The following is a 13,023-nucleotide window of genomic DNA, read 5'->3' on the forward strand; positions in this document are numbered from 1 at the left end:
TTGGGTGTTATGATTTTGTTTCATTTCTATGGTTAGCTATATCTTTACGGGGGTATTGATTAAAACAGGTAAAAGCTGAATTCATATTACCAAGGTTCTCATAATTATATACATTAGAAATCACACACTGAGTTCTTATTTTTAACCTTTCTGTTCAAAAATAGACAAAAAAGGAGAAGAAAAAAAAGCCATCCGGCTCAAGGCAAGATTGCTCAAGATTAGCAAGAGTTGCTTAAAAAGCTCTATTTAGGAAATTATTGTAGGAAATCTATTTTCTGATGCATTGCCTTATTAGTCATTGCAGGAAATGAAAATACCACCTTTTTGGTACAAGTGCTCAATCTGGATATCAACAATATTCATCTCATATTGCTGCATCTTTCATGTTCATTTAAACACATATGACATTTGAGAAACTCACCAAAGAGTGAAATTAAAAAAATTTGCACAGAAAACAGGAAATAAATGCACCAATTGAACTTACTTTGCTTTGCAAATATTCTTGGTATTCTATGTTATATTTCTTTAAAAGGTCCTTTTTCAATTCATCTGTCCTTGGGAATGCAATCTCCTTCAGTTTCTTATAAAATATATATACATATTGATTAGTAGGATTTTCAGTGTACTCTTTCAGATCATCAGCTGAGAAAGGAAAACAGCTGGCATTTACATTAGAAAAGCAAGCCACAAGTAACCAAAGATGCTGGTTAGGAAAAGAAATCTCTCTATTTTAGATATCCTTTAACCAGGGTAGTTAATAATAATTATGACTTTGTAAGGCATCATTGAATCTATTAGTTAGACAAGCATTTTGATTGTCCTGGTACCCCAGTTTTAGGCAGCTGATATAGAAGTACAATATTCCATATGCAAATCATGTAGTATGAGAGTTACAGGGGATTTTAGAAAACATGTGGGGGTAAGAAATCCTAGACATGCCACAAGATACAAAGCAGATTTGACCCTTTTCATAAGCATACAGATTACCAGGCTTGATTCCAGATCTAATGACTTATCTCTAGAGAAGAAATTCCCTGGAATCTGCATCTCAAAAAATTCCTTACTGGGGTGTGTGTGTGTGTGTACACACGCACGAGCGTGCTGATAATAAACTTAGGACCTTGTACACATGGTAGGGAAGGCTCTATTTATTGGGTACAATCTCAGCTCTCAGTGATTATCCATGGCAGGAAACTCTGCAAAACCTAATATGAAGTTCAATCACAACACTCTGGGGAGTTGAGGAAAAAAGCTTCACAGAGACTGGCTTGATAAAGCTAGTTAGTAGTCAATAACAAGACCCACATCTCTAACCAATTCCTTCCATCAAAATTCCTGTCCCTTTTGGTTTCTGTATAAAACTCTTTGAGTTAAATGAGTAAGAAAATTGAGGGACAATGTTACAAAAAGACATGTTAATGTGGGGAATATAAAAACTATAAAGAGATGAGCCCTTGACAAAAATCTGAGTTCTGCTCCTAGGAAGCCTCAGGCCTCACAGACAGGACTTTATTCCAGAATAAAGACTGATCAGATGTTTTTCAAGAGTTCTAATTCCTTATAAGAATCAGCACGAACAATTTAAGACACATGGCAAATATCACAAATGTTTATTTAATGGTAGTTTTTTTAGCTGGAAATATTTTAAACTACATAACAAATGTGTGTGATAGATACATTGTAACAATCTTTGAGTATTTCAGTGAGTATTTTAGGCAGGCCACTCCAGCAACACTCTATAATCCAACATATATCCCATTTATATTCTCTCTCTCTCTTTCTCTCTCTCTCTCTCTCTCTCTATATATATATATATCTCAAGCTCTTTTAAAGGTAAATATAGCCACATATGGCTCACATTCTGAGAAATATGGTAACTTTTGTTATGTGAACATCAGAGTGTAAGTGTACTTATACAAGCAAAGATGGTACATATCATTAAGCTATATGATTTCATGAGACCTGGCTGGAGGTATGTAGATCACCTGCCTAGCAAGTACAACGCATAGAATTTAAACATTATTACTAACAAAACATAAAAAGAATAAAAAATAATTTAAAGGGTCCATCCAGCCTTATATGAAGAGACCCATAGTTGATGGAAGCTTTACTTATTAGTGCATATATTGATTTCTAATGAGTTACTGGGTCCAGAGCTGCACAGAACAATCAAAACCATCCCAAATGACTGCCTCAAATAATTACATGGAAATATATAGCCATTCTTGAAACCTCTGGGAGAAATTGTAAGCCAATTCCTTCTTCACCTCATAAGGTAATTGAGTATATCCTTCTTTCTTCTTTCCTCCATCAATTAAGATACCTCACACTGGCTCAGTCACAGTCATTAAATGTCTGAGAAGAAATCGAAACATCATGCCTAATGGAATGAATGTCATGTGCACAAACTCTCCGGAGGAAGAGATAGAGGAGGAAAGGAAGGGTGGGTGAATCAATAATGGATACTTAGGGGCCACTGGATCCCACAGTTGAGAATCGATACCACAATACCTTCATAATATCCTGCTTTTCGGGTACTTCACATTGTTGGTAATCTCGATGGCCAGGAAGCTTTTCTACAAACAAGCTAGACAAGAGGAAAAAAAATAACAATCTAACAATTCATTATATGACCGCGAAATCTCACTTATAGTTTCTAAACTGAAGTGGAGCATCCTTTAAAAAAATGACAAGATATATTAGCTTTTTTATTTTCCTTATAGTCTTGCTATTGCCTTTCCACTATAGATTAGTTATGATTATTATTTTTCTTTATTCTTTTTGTCAGTCCTGGAGCTTGAATTTAGTGCCTGGGTACTGTCCTTGGACACTTTTTGCAAGGCTAGTGCTCTACCACTTGAGCCACACCACCACGTCCAGCTTTTTCTGAGTATGTGGTACGGAGGAATCGAACCCAAGGCTTTGTTCATGCTAGGCAAGCACTAGGCAAGCACTTCACCACTAGGCTACGCTCCTGGCCCTGATTCTTATTTTTCTATGACAGGGTGATTAGGTACAGAAATCATCTAGAATAGCAGGTTACGATCTGCACCTAGTTCCCACAGCAACTAAAATCATTTGAGTCTTTTTCAGAACCTATATACTAGACCTCATCAAAACCACCATGTTTTCTTTTTCTTTTTCTTTTCTTTTTTTTTTTGCCAGTTCTGGGGCATGAGCTCAGGGCGTGAGCTCAGGGCCTGAGCACTGTCCTTGGGTTTTTCTCAAGACTAGAACTCTACCAACTTGAGCCATAGCACCACGTTCTATGTATGTGGTACTGAGGAATTGAACCCGGATCTTTGTGCATACTCGACAAGCACTCTATCACTAGGCCAAACTCCTGGCTCCATATTTTCTTTTTATGTTTGTATAAGTTAGAAAGATTGTTGGAATCACTGATGAATCAATACTGCCATGCATATAGAACAAAAACTCTTAACTGAAAATACCATAACTATGAGAGAATGACAACTAGAATGCTTTAGGAGATGTTACTTGAGTTACTTATTTTTAACCACCTTTTTGAAGAATAAAATACAGCAGAAGTGAAGAGAAATCCCTGCAGTGCACATGCATTGCTTATACATAGAGAGAAGGTACTGCTTGTGCAAGGAAAGGGAACACTCCCTGTTTATTCACTTAGTCTTCCTGCACCAAACCAAATTTTCTAAATGTGAATGGCACATCCCATGTGTTGTAGATGGAGCTTCAATTTGGCTCCTTTCCTAGAAAGCTTATGCTTTCTGCATTTTGTGCAAAATGAAATAAGAAGCTCTAACGGTTGAAAATGAAGGGTACTGGGTACTGGGTTGCTGGTTGAGAGGCTCCTCTGTTCTCTGATCGTCCATTCTTCCAATTCTTGAGCCTCAGAGATCTTGCCTGAGGACTTGAAATTTTCACACTTTTTGTAATAGAAAATTGCTTTAAATATAAAAACTACCTTGACCCTTTTCCAGTTTTCTCATGCTGAAGACCTTTACATCAAGACTTACGTTATAAACTTATTGTAAAGAACAAAGGCGTTTTCCAGATTCCCTTCTTCCAAATAGACAGAAGCCATCCTCTCCATTTCCACTCCCGACCTGAAGTAGCGGCGTGGGGTGATATCTTCACTGACTGTGATATTACAAGCAAGCTTGCTTAGAGCGCGGACTCGCTCCTCCGGGCTTAGCGAGACATCTGTGTGATCAGGCATGGCGGCTAACTTTTTCTGTAAAGCAACATTTGAATCTCATCTCAGGAGAAAAAAATGTGTAAGGATTGATTTATGCACGGGTTCTCGGTACCTCAGGAAGTCATTTGACAAGAGTTAATGACATGACCAAAACAAAATCTTTTTGCATAAACATACCCGAAAGACACACACCCAAGAAAACATGTATTTTTATTGGTGAAAAAAAAATCTATTTTTAGGTTTCAACGAGCAATTACGTGGCAGTTCCTGAATATGCAAGTATTCCAGTTCACTTCAGGTAAAATGTTATTGAACTTCAATCTAGGTTCTATGGCTGAGGTCCCAAGATGGCATGTTGCTAAAGTAAGTCCTTGAAGGGTCTCTAGGAGGTCACTGAATTCAAAGTCACTCTCAAGATTTGATCCTGTTCCAGAATAGATCTACTCTAATGAGAAGTTTTAAAAGCCTCCTTCGAACTGTACTGAATAAAAAATTAATTTCAAAATCTCCATTAAAAGCTGGGTGCTGGTGGCCCAGCCTCTCAGGAGGCTGGGATCTGAGATTTGCAGTTTGAAGCCAGCCTAGGCGCCCCCAAATTCAGAAGTGGGGCTGTGGCTCAAAGTGGCGGAACACTGGCCTTGAGCATGAAAGCTCAGGGTGCTGTCACCCAAGCCCTGAGATCAAGCACCATGACTGACAAAAACAACCAAAAAACTCCACTAAAAGTACTACAGAAACATTTTCAAGCATAAAAAATCCTCACTTCATTTTTTTGTTTTATTTAAAATTTTGTTCTTTTATTTGTAAGTGGTGCCAATATTTTATACAATGAAATAACTTTATTGGATCAAATTCATTTATCTACACATAGATCAAATCTAACTGAAATTGAAAGTCTGTCTGTCCAAAGTATATGCTGAAGAACTTGTAACAGTTGTAGCAAGAAATGCATAAATTTTCTTTCTTTCTTTTTATTTTTTTTGAACTCAGGGCCTGAGCTCTGTCCTTGGACTTTTCTTAAGGCCAGTGCTCTACCACTTGAACCACAGCACCACTTCCAGCTTTTTTCTATGTATATGGTACTGAGGAATCCAACCCGGGTCTTTGTGCATGCTAGGCAAGCACTCTACCACTAGGCCAAACTCCCAGCCTATTTTATTTTATTTTTTTATTATTGAGGTAATGTATAGAGGGGTTACAGTTACATTTGACAGATAGTAGGTGCATTACTTCTCACACATTGATATCCTTCTTATGTTTTTGTCCTCATTTCTGTCCCCTCACACCCTCCCAATCATTTTGTTTTCCCCCTTCCCTTTCCTATTTCAAATGAACAAATAAACATATATACAATCAAAAATTCTTAGACCTCAACCTTAGACCTCAAGTATATGAATTAGTCCTTGACTGAGAAAAGTAATAACAAATGACTAAGCTAATCATGTTAACTGCTATATTTGAATTTTATTAATAAGAAATATCTATGCACATTCGGAAATATATAGAGTATCTTTCTGTATGTCTATTTCTAACATTTGGCAATGGATAAAAAAATAATCAGGATAAATATTCATTATCGGGTAAAAAGCCAGTGCTTTAGAAGGATAAAAAATTCAGCAATATTTTTCTAGTAAAAGCTTAGTAGCAAATACTTTATGGTCTATTTTTTCAATTGAATTCAGCTTTTCTGGGAGGAGAACTACCATGAAAAATAGAGAAACAAAGGAACCTGGGCTATGTTCAGTCCTGTGAGTTTAGCTCTGAGGTAAGAGCTTATCTTTTCCCCTTAGCTTATACCTATGTATCTCAGTGTGTGATCTGAGCACTGGCAATATTTGCAACTCCCAGAACTTCTTTAAAAATACAAATTTCTACTTATCTACATGTCATATCTATAGACTCAGGATCTCTGGAGTTGAGAAGAGATATTTGATGACTTAAATTGCACCTTCTTTAGAGATTAGACCACTCAAGTTTCATCTATTTATGAAAGAATGGAGTTAGCCAGGAGGAAATTTAGCTTCCTTAGTCAAATAAGTTTAACTACACAGTGTGAAGAGCACTTGACAAAGATCTATAGAAAGCTCTGAAAGAAATCAAATTGGACAAAGTTTTAGTTCAGCCAAAAATTAATATACTGACCGTCAGGGGCAGGCCACAGTAGATTAGATATCTGGAGTTTTTCCAATGCCTTCCGATCTACTCTTGTGGCTATTTTATAGCAAATAGAACCCTACAGATCTGAAACGACTTTTGTTTTTAAAAGTTTAATATATAACCAACCAGAGAGCCATAAACTCATATCTCCAGGTTCCATGAAGAGGCGTGGCCAATTAAACCAATCTCACCTCTTATGCTCGAGATTTATTTCTATTGATCTGTCTTGTAGTCATGTATGCCTGATATCCGTCCTTCCTGTTTCTCTTTCCCAAAGAAGCTTTCTAGGTCCAGACTTCCTCTCTATAATGAAGTCTGAAAGAGATTCTCTAGATGACCCTCCTGTGATGAAGTGAGTGAGCCTGGTACACTTCCAGCAGAAGCAGCCTGAAGACCTAGCCCCCCATATTCTCCAAAGGAGAGAAGGTTTTGTCCTAAGTCATGAGAAATAAAGGGCATATTGGATTTTTAACCTTACTTTTATTTGTTCCCTCCTGGTCAGGGTTCTGAAAGTAGAGAGCTATGCCTGGCAGCAACTCCAAAGCCCAGGCCATCCTTGAATGAGAACACACGTTCTCTATTTAATATATACCAAAATATCATTAAACAGGAATTCATTCTAGGGTCCTAAACACTGGAGGTATCTATGGACTACAATTTTATACGTTGTATTATCCATTTCAAAATACAACTAAAAAAAGAATTTACATTATCCAACAGATACAAATGATATTCGAGGAAGTGGAAATGCTAATTATACTGATTTGATTGCCACACACTATATACATAATGCACTATCTACACTATAAACATGTATAACAACTATAAAAGGACACTCTTGCTTTGATCCACACCATATTATGCTGTTCTTTTATTCTCTAAACAACTTTCTAATTTCAGAGAAGCTGTTGGCAGCTTCCCCACATCAGAGACAGGAAAAGGAGCTTGTGAACTTGGAGCCTCAATCTCAACCACGCAGTCTTTTCTCGCTGAGATATCTCCAGCACTACAGCAGTTTCATTTACTTTACCCTAATCATACTCATCCATAAAAACCAACACCACTAAATGAAAATATTGTTATTCAACCATAGCTATCTACCTCAATGCTATAAAATAATGACTAAAAGAAAAATCTATGGAATGAGGTGTATTTTCTAAAGAGAATTTCCGGTTTTCCTGGTGTATAAGAATAACTTATCTATAACTATGTTGTCCATACCAAATCATAAATATTTTTCTGCAAGTGTTTCCAATCCTTATGAATTCCTTAGGATTTAAAAAAATTTTTTTTTGCTGGTCCTGGGCCTTGAACTCAGGGCCTGAGCACTGTCCTTGGGGTTTCTCAAGGGTAGAGCCCTACCACTTGAGCCACAGCACCATTTCCAGCTTTTTCTTTGTATATGTGGTACTGAGAAATCAAACCTGGGTCTTCGTACATGCTAGGCAAGCATTCTACCACAAGGCCAAACTCCCAGCCCCAACTTGGGTTTTTAAAGTAAATCATCAATGCATCTCCTTAGCATGTAGAATATAACTGAACTAGAGTCAATAATCCATAGTGTATTAAATAAGAGAGAGTCATGCACAATCCCTAAGAACAAACACAAAGAAGAGAATGAGACAGAGAGAGAGAATATATATTGAGGAAAAGAGAAAAGACTGATAAGATTATAATTTAATTATCAGAGGTAAAATGGGAAATTATCTAAAATTTTCATCAATCTCTATTTCCTTTGTATGTGAATTTCTTGGATGATAACACAATTTTCCATATGCAAAAGCTTTAGTGTTCTTTTTTTGCAGTGACAATCACAATAACATTTTAGTTATTCCTATACAAAGTTCTGGGAAGAAAACATACAAGATGCCCCCAAGGTGACTGGTCTCTCTGCAGATACAGAATTAATATATTCATTGCTTTCTCCCAATAGAATTACAGCAGAGGGTCAAAAGGGGAACTGATTCTTACATGCCTGTACTTCTCAAATATACTGAGAGCAACTGAGCAACTGTGAAGGACTTTCTTTCTTTCTTTCTTTCTTTCTTTCTTTCTTTTTTTTTTGTGTGTGTCATGGGGCTTGAACTCTGCGCCTGGGCACTGTTCCAGAGCTCTTCAGCTCAAGGCTACCTCCCTACCCCCAGGCCTGGGCATTGTCCCTGAGCTCTCTTCAGCTCAAGGCTATGGCCCTACCTCTTGAGCCACAGCCCCACTCCCCATTTTCTAATGATTAATTGGAGATACGAGTCTCCAGTTCTTCAATGCCTGGGCTGGCTTTGAACCAAGATCCTCAGATCTCAGCTAGGACTATAGGCATGAGCCACTGTGCCCGGGTAGGACTTTCTTAGCCAGAAAATCACCTGTGATTTCAGCCTTTTTCAGGGCAGGAGCCAAGACTTCTATGTCTTTGTGTACATAGGGCATTCAGTATACCATCGCAGCAGGACTATCTGCTGCCCTCACAGCAATCCTGAGAAGAACGACAACTTCCATTCAAAGCCACAAGAGAGGCTGGGATGAGCAATATTATCTTTGGTTGTCATAAAGCACAAAGGCTACAGCATAATGTGCCTATTTATATTTACATTCAGAGACTGATCTGGGACAGAGAACAAGTCACGTGATTCAATGTACTTGTTCCTTCCTCTTTCCTAAATGGTTGTTCTAGGATGCAGCTAGAGGGAAAAAAAATGCACACTGACAGAGAGGAAGGGGAAAACTAAAAGAACAAGAGCTTCCAGTGTATACATGTTCACGTGAGCATCCCAAAACAACATTTAGCTGCTGAAAAGACAAGGTTCCCCATTTTTACCTGAGAAAAGCCTCCAATTTTCATCCGTAGAGAAACTGAGGTGCAAGGTTTAATAACTGTTATAGTATCTGCTATAAATACTATCAACTCTGAAAATGTCACCAGTTTTTTTTCCCCAATAGATTATACTGATAGAATCAAGTCAGATCAACAAAAAGCACACACTATGGTGGCAGAAAAATTATTTTTAGATTTAGGGACAATGGCTTTATTAGTCACTTCCTCAAAGGAGAAGGACATTCAGATAGATTAAAAAAAAAAACCCTGCAAGTAAATGGTATACTTAAACTAAATGGGACTTATTTCAAGTAGAATGCATTTCTGTTTCTTCTGGGTTTTCCAGCCATATGTAAAACACCAATTGTCACAACTCACCAGTGAATTCACAGTAAATGGTTGCTCCATGCTGTCCTGTCTGCAAAGGGAAGGAAGGTCTTCACAGCTTCTTCTAATCAATTATTTCATCTGTTTCAAATTCAAAATACAAAGCTAGGATTATTTGTTGGGCACTCAAGTCATAAATGACAAACCTCATACCCAAGAGAAGACAAACACACTTTGAAATCACTTGTCTAACTAGATTGTTTACAGTGTTTTCTGGAAGACCTCTTTAAAATGTGTAAAACTCTGTGTGGTTATGGTTTCTTGAAGCTTATCTTTAAAAGTGGGATAAAAATTAAATGAGAGGGCCAGGAGTATGGCTTAGTGGTAGAGTGCCTGCCTAGAATGCATAAAGCCTGGGCTTAATTCCTCCATACCACATACACAGAAAAAGCCAGAAGTGGTGCTGTAGCTCAAGTGGTAGAGCTCTAGCCTTAAGAAAGCCTCAGGACAGTGCTCAGGCCCTGAATTCAAGCCCCAGGACCAGCAAAAAAAATGAGCACCTAATGTTAGGATGCTGGTGTCATTGTATTTAAAACTCTATGGAAGACTATAAGGTAGATTTACTTTCCTCAAAAGAGGAAGGAACATACAGGAAAAGAGCAAGCACTCTGGGGCCATGTACTCTGCCTAGAGCCCAGCTAGGTTTATACAATCTTAGGGCTGTGGTAGGCTGAATTCTAGGATAGCACTATCATTCCTGCCCTTAGAATCCTTGAAACTGAGTGATCCTTCCTAGTGTGTTATGGGCAAATCCTATTTTGCCTCTTCTCTCATTGACAAGTGTTATGGCCATGTTTTCATAACACCACATGGCTAAGGTTAAAAAGGCTCATGAGTGCTCCTGATCTAAAGAGAGAAGACCTTTAGCACACACACACTTTTATTCTTCAACTAACTTTGAAGATGTGCTGAATTCATGGAAAGGTCATGAGTCCCACAATGAGGTAACGAATTCTGCCACAAAAGCTCTGAGCCTCAGGGCCTGAGCCTGAGATGGGCCCTGAGCAACAAACACCTGCATTGCTGCTGTGTGAGATAGTAAGTTATGCCTTGATGCCTCACTCTTAGAGCCAAGAGCTAGTAAGTGTGTGCTCTCTTAAGCAGATGAGTTAACAGAAATTCAAAATATAACAATACCATACTTATATGGTAGCTGTATGTCTGTGGATAAGTTAGATCACTTTCTATGCGGCAAAATGGCATATCCTACTGTGAAAGGGTTTAATAAGTTAGCTCACAAAGCCCTTAGTAGAGTTCCTAGCACAATGTGAATATTTGCAAGTGTTATCTATTTTTAGGACCTATTTCACAGTCGAGGGGCCTGGGGCTCAAAAGGCGTGAAGTGGATGCATGCAAATTCAATTTCACAATATTTTCACAATAAATGTTAGTTCCCTCCTTCTTAGGCTAGTGTTCAGTGGAGCATTGCATCGCCATCTCTCAAATCTCCTAAATGCATTTATTTTTCCTTTATACCCTGCCCAACATGTTAGATGAGTTTGGGCATCTGTCTTCTCTCTCAGTCCTTCATTTAGTAACAGGGGCAGTTCCAATGTTTGAAGTCATAACATTCAGTGATGTGGAGTCCCAGGAGTAGATCAGCCAGACCATTACGCTGTTTTTGGTGTAATTCCATAGCTGAGAATTCCTCTCAATGAAATCACTGCCTCACATATTCCTGCCTTGCCCTTCCTTGGAGATCTGTCTGGTGAATCTGAATGCTAAATATCATTTTTATAATATTATCACTAAAACATTGTTTACTTTAAAAAAAAAAAAAACCATTGGCCTAGTGGTAGAGTGTTTGCCTAGCATGCATGAAGACCCGGGTTCGATTCCTCAGTACCACATACATAGAAAAAGCCAGAAGTGGTGCTGAGGCTCAAGTAGTAGAGCTCTAACCTTGAGAAAGTCCAAGGACAGTGCTCAGGCCCTGAGCTCAAGCCCAGGACTGGCAAAAAAAAAAAATTAAAAAAAAATTCATTGACCTTCACAATTGCATAGAGAGGGCATAATCATGGAATGTGCCTTGTATACTTTTGTAAATATCTGTTTTAATTTTTAGTTTAGTAAATATAAGTAGATACAACTCAAAGTACTTTAGTGAAGTAAGTTATCTTTTAAAGGGCATGAACTTTAAAATATGCTGCTGTAAGGCCAACCACAAGGTCAACAATGTAACAACTCCAGTGTACAATGTTTGATTGGTTTGATTAACCAGGGATAAGATAGGCCATCAAAATCAAAAGCAGGAATATGTGATGGCAAGTATCACTTTCCATTAAACTAAGTACATGTCATTTCTGCTGTTAGAATCCTACTCGAATAACTACAAATTTGAAGCTGAGTATAAACTAAGAAACTCACCAAACCTGAGACACTTGACATTTGTCAAATGCACCACGCTGCTAAATATCCCATAATATGCTAAAGACTGGGGCTTGAACCCAGAGCCTGGCACTGTCCTTTAGTCTTTTCGTATGAGACTGGGGCCCTACCACTTGACATACAGTTCCACTTTGGGTTTTTGGTGGTTAATTGGAGATAAGGGTCTCACAGGCTTTCCTTGCCTAGGCTGGCTTTAAACCACTGCTTCTAAATAGCTAGGATTATTGGTGTGTGCCACTGGCACTCACTCATTACCTCTTTTTGATATAAATGCATATATTTTAGCTAACTACCTACGACAAACCACATTTTCGAGCCCTTTTGTTGAGAGAGGAATGGTCATGCTTCCAAGTTCTGGCCTAGAGGGTGTGGACAAAAATAATGCAATCCTAGTTAGGATACTGCCCAGGGGCCTTAGCGACCTACTTGCCCCCCACCCATCAGCTGGGATGTTCACTTATGACATCTTAGGCCATGAGGCTGAGCCAGGAAAAAACACCAAGGATAACAGAGTTTACTCACACTCAGACTTTTCTAGAGAAAGAGATTTCTATCTTGTTTCATTTAGGCAGCTTGATCTGCATCCTGATAACGACTCAGATAAAAAGACTCATTCAGGAAGAGCAGTGGAGAAGATGGTCATTCAGATAAAAAGGCATACTTCCTCCATTGTCTTCTGTTCCTTCCAGGTCACCTCAGCATTCTATGTGGCCTGCCTTCATAACTGGTATTGGAGGTAGCAGATAGAACTCCTTCCACCTTTCCACCTTTCATCTCATCTACTATTCTGCCTGGTCTGTAAAGTTGTTTTAGACTCTTTCAGAATGAGTAGCAACCTAAGATACAGTCCCAAACGCTACCTTTGCTTGTCATAAATGTTGGATTTGATTGCCTCAGTAAGCTTTCTAAAGTTATCAACCCTTAAAATTTGCAACATTTCCTATTTAAAAATCAATGTATGGGAATTAATGCACCATCTATCTGGCAAATATCATGTAACCCTTCTATTAATTACAATAAAAATATATGAAAAAAATTCAGATTCCCTTCTTGAATACCTGTCTGTTAAACATGTCATTTGAAATATGATGTAAAAAAATCAATG

The 13,023-nt window shown here is 38.2% G+C and overlaps 1 protein-coding gene across 4 annotated transcripts in view; it reads right to left on the bottom strand.

The window, feature by feature from the left end:
- Stambpl1 (STAM binding protein like 1) overlaps positions 1-13,023 on the bottom strand; it is a 42,164-nt gene that overhangs the window by 13,122 nt on the left and 16,019 nt on the right. For 2 of the 4 annotated variants that reach the window (XM_090346308.1, XM_090346309.1), the window contains 4 exons: positions 9,522-9,611; positions 3,996-4,213; positions 2,512-2,587; positions 485-580 (listed from right to left, as the gene is read on the bottom strand). In XM_090346308.1, coding sequence (XP_090202434.1) covers positions 485-580; positions 2,512-2,587; positions 3,996-4,213; positions 9,522-9,551 — 420 coding nt within the window. In that variant the 5' untranslated portion in view covers positions 9,552-9,611. Of the gene's footprint in view, positions 1-484; positions 581-2,511; positions 2,588-3,995; positions 4,214-9,521; positions 9,612-13,023 lie in introns of those variants that run through there. The other 2 variants (XM_090346311.1, XM_090346312.1) reach the window with 2 other exon arrangements.

The sequence above is a fragment of the Megascapheus bottae genome, chromosome 15, assembly GCF_031878675.1.
Source record: "Megascapheus bottae isolate mThoBot1 chromosome 15, mThoBot2.hap1, whole genome shotgun sequence".
NCBI classification, from domain to species: domain Eukaryota; kingdom Metazoa; phylum Chordata; class Mammalia; order Rodentia; family Geomyidae; genus Megascapheus; species Megascapheus bottae.